This window comes from Kryptolebias marmoratus, linkage group LG14 (assembly GCF_001649575.2).
Source record: "Kryptolebias marmoratus isolate JLee-2015 linkage group LG14, ASM164957v2, whole genome shotgun sequence".
In the NCBI taxonomy this organism is placed as follows: domain Eukaryota; kingdom Metazoa; phylum Chordata; class Actinopteri; order Cyprinodontiformes; family Rivulidae; genus Kryptolebias; species Kryptolebias marmoratus.
The window spans coordinates 25,556,225-25,559,347 of record NC_051443.1 but is presented as its reverse complement, the minus strand read 5'-3'; the positions used below and the strand labels follow the sequence as shown (position 1 = coordinate 25,559,347).

The 3,123-nt window shown below is 47.3% G+C and overlaps 1 protein-coding gene across 2 annotated transcripts in view; it reads left to right on the top strand.

Annotated features, from left to right (window-relative positions):
• Positions 1–3,123, top strand: part of rab27b (RAB27B, member RAS oncogene family) — a 24,353-nt gene that overhangs the window by 13,729 nt on the left and 7,501 nt on the right. For both annotated transcript variants that reach the window (XM_037979369.1, XM_037979370.1), the window contains 2 exons: positions 715–886; positions 2,841–2,929. In XM_037979369.1, the coding sequence (XP_037835297.1) occupies positions 734–886; positions 2,841–2,929 (242 nt within the window). In that variant the 5' untranslated portion in view covers positions 715–733. The remainder of the gene's footprint in view (positions 1–714; positions 887–2,840; positions 2,930–3,123) is intronic.

The window sequence follows — 3,123 nt, the reverse complement described above, 5'->3', positions numbered from 1 at the left end:
CAGCTCTGGTGTTTGGGCTCATGGTCCTGTTGGACCAAACTGTCCACTTTAGTATCCCATGATGCTCCCACCTCCATGCCTGACAGTTGTGTCCTCCGGTCTGAGAGCCTCTCATTGACTTGTCCAGACGTCCTCCTTGTCTTCGTGTCCAAACAGCTCAGTCTTTGTCTCGTCAGACTTCTCTGTCCGTTAAACGGACGGAACGAGTCGCCGCAGCTGCTCCTTAAACTCTGGACTTCCTGTTTGACGGACTGAAGCTCGTCCATGTTTAAATGTCTTTGTTCCAGTCTGTCTCTTCGTGACGTCAGTGTCTCTGAGGACGGAACCTCAGCTGATCGCTGATTACAGGAAAAAAGCATTTAAAGACAAAGCTGTGGCCGTTGCTTTCAGGACGTCTCTGGAACCAGAGCGGAGACATTGTCCTCTGGTCTTCTGTCCAAACTGTGATCCCAGGTCTGGATTGGGAACGTTGATAAGAAAACCAAGTTTAAGTTGAAGGGGTTTGGATTTGGACCAACATGTTGGGACTTCTGGAGCGTCCTCTTTGTCTCCAACAGTCTCCGTCCTGTGAGACTCTGGGTTTAGTCTCAGATTTACAACATTTCCTCTACAAACATTCACTGTTTTCTCAGGACGACCTTCTGCTCCGTCCACCGTAAGTCAGTGGACATGTGGACGTTTGGACGTTTCTCACGGCGTGTTTGTGTCCCTCAGGTTCACAGCGGTCCTCACTATGACTGATGGGGATTATGACTACCTTATAAAGCTCCTGGCCCTGGGGGACTCCGGCGTGGGGAAGACCACCTTCCTGTACCGCTACACGGACAACAAGTTCAACCCCAAGTTCATCACCACAGTCGGCATCGACTTCAGGGAAAAGCGGGTGGTGAGTTCGTCCCCGATGATTCCGGTTATTTCTGTCGCTCCGTTTAAAGTTTTCAGCCCGTTTTTTGGACCTGGTTACCACGGTTACTGTGGCATCTCGTCCTTGTCTTCGATTATTTATGTATTTATTTATCTTGTCAGAATAAATACCGGGTCGGGTCTCGGTTCTGATGCTGATCTGAGTCACAGCTCGGATATGTTAGTTTCAAAATAAGAGTTTTTAGATGGCAGATTTTAAAAAAAGTTTATTTTGGTCAAATATGAAACATCAAACCGTCACCGAGGAACGAAATAATTAACCCTTTAGGGCGATGAGTAAGTATCCGACCTGCTGCAGATCAGCGTGATGAGCTCACGGCTGGTCGGAGCAGAGCCAGGACCAAAGTGGACCGCTGTCAAAATAAAACGACAAACCTTTTCTTCACTGACTGCTTTCAGGAATCCTGGCAGAAATATCATCATCATCCTGCAGGAAGTGCTACAGCTAGCTGCTGTTGCAAACACCCATATTGGTTAAAATAACCACGGGAGGTAAAAATGGCGGCGATGAAGTGGTTCACGCTCTGACTAGCCGTTAGCTTGTCGGTACGATATTAAAATTATTTAAAAAGTTTTTTTTTAACCCTGGAAACTTGTAAAAGTCTGTGTTTGAAATGTTGGTGTTTGAAACTTCTGCTCTGTCAGACATCTTTGGACCTCCAGCAGCTCCGAGCTGAAACCGCCCTGCAGGTCAAGCTCCTCCCCCTCCGTTTGACTCGCGTCACAGAGACGTTCCCGTCGCGTCGATGAACGTGTGAACACGAGTCCGACTTGGGATTTAACAAAATCTGTCAAATAATTAAATAAAAACAGAGTAAAAACACAGAGGAGTTTCGCTCTAATGTCCTCCCAAACTTCGAGTTTCTTTTATCCAAAATGTTTGTAACATTTATTAAAATAAGGAACGTTAAATAAACGTAAATAAAGTTAAATCTTTGGACAGGTGGAGACAAATTTATATCATCAAATTAAACTAAAAGTTCAGATGGAAACGATTCCAAGAGTCTTAGATCTAAAACTTAGTTACAGAAAAAGATCCATTAAAGACGTAAATCTAAACTGTTTTAAGTCTTTTTATTAGAAATCAGATAAAAAGGAAAAAAAAGACCAAAGAAATTATTTAAAAATTCCAATAAACTGTTAAAAAAATATATATATAAATTCTTATTTCTTCATGAATATTTTGACAAATCTTAAAAATCTTTATTTGTTTCTAGAAAATATTGGCCTCTTGGTGTGACAGTTTGACCTCCTGAGTTCAACCGATCGGAGGTCTGAATCAGGGGGTCCTGGTCCCGGTCCTGTTCCCAGTCCCGGTCCTGGTCCTGGTCCCGGTCCCGGTCCTGGTCCTGGTCCTGGAGGACCTCCATCCTGCAGGTTTAGATGTTTCTCTGCTCTTCAGCTTCTTCAGAATCAATCAGTCACTCAGATCAGGTGATTCAGAGCAGAGAAACGTCTAAACCCTGCAGGATGGAGGTCCTCCAGGACCAGGACTGGACCTGGACCAGGACCAGGACCAGGACCAGGACTGGACACCGCTGGTCTGCAGACACTCAGGAGAAACCGGTCTGTGAACCAGAACCTGCAGATCCACCTTCAGTCTTCACCGCGTTTCCAAAAATACCCAGAATTCCTCTCCTGACTCATCGCCTCCGAGCGACGACGCTTTTAACGAGGCGGCCTGTCAGGATGTGTCACCGTCACGTCTCGCCTCGCCGCCGGGCGGGGCCACGCTGATTCTTCTTCTCTTCTGATTGGATGGTGATCCGAACCAGCAGAAGAACTGACCCGCTGGTCCATGAAGAGGAAATAAACCGTCTGAAACTCTCCACAGACCCGTCATTGTTGCTCTCCGCCATGACAGGCGGGCGATCATGTAGCTGAACGCGTTTGTGTCTCTGTCCCTTTGTCCTCAGGTCTACACGGCGTCCAACCCCAATGGGGCGGCCACGGGGAAAACCTTCAAGGTTCACCTTCAGCTCTGGGACACAGCCGGACAGGAGAGGTGGGCTGCCGGTCCGACCATCGGAACCAGAACCTTTAACGGGTCGCCGGGTCGTCGTTTCACTTCTGACTCCAGGACTGAAAATCAGCAACGCAAAGAGGCTAGCAGGAAGGAGCTAAGAGGCTAGCAGGAAGGAGCTAAGAGGCTAGCAGGAAGGAGCTAAGAGGCTAGCAGGAAGGAGCTAAGAGGCTAGC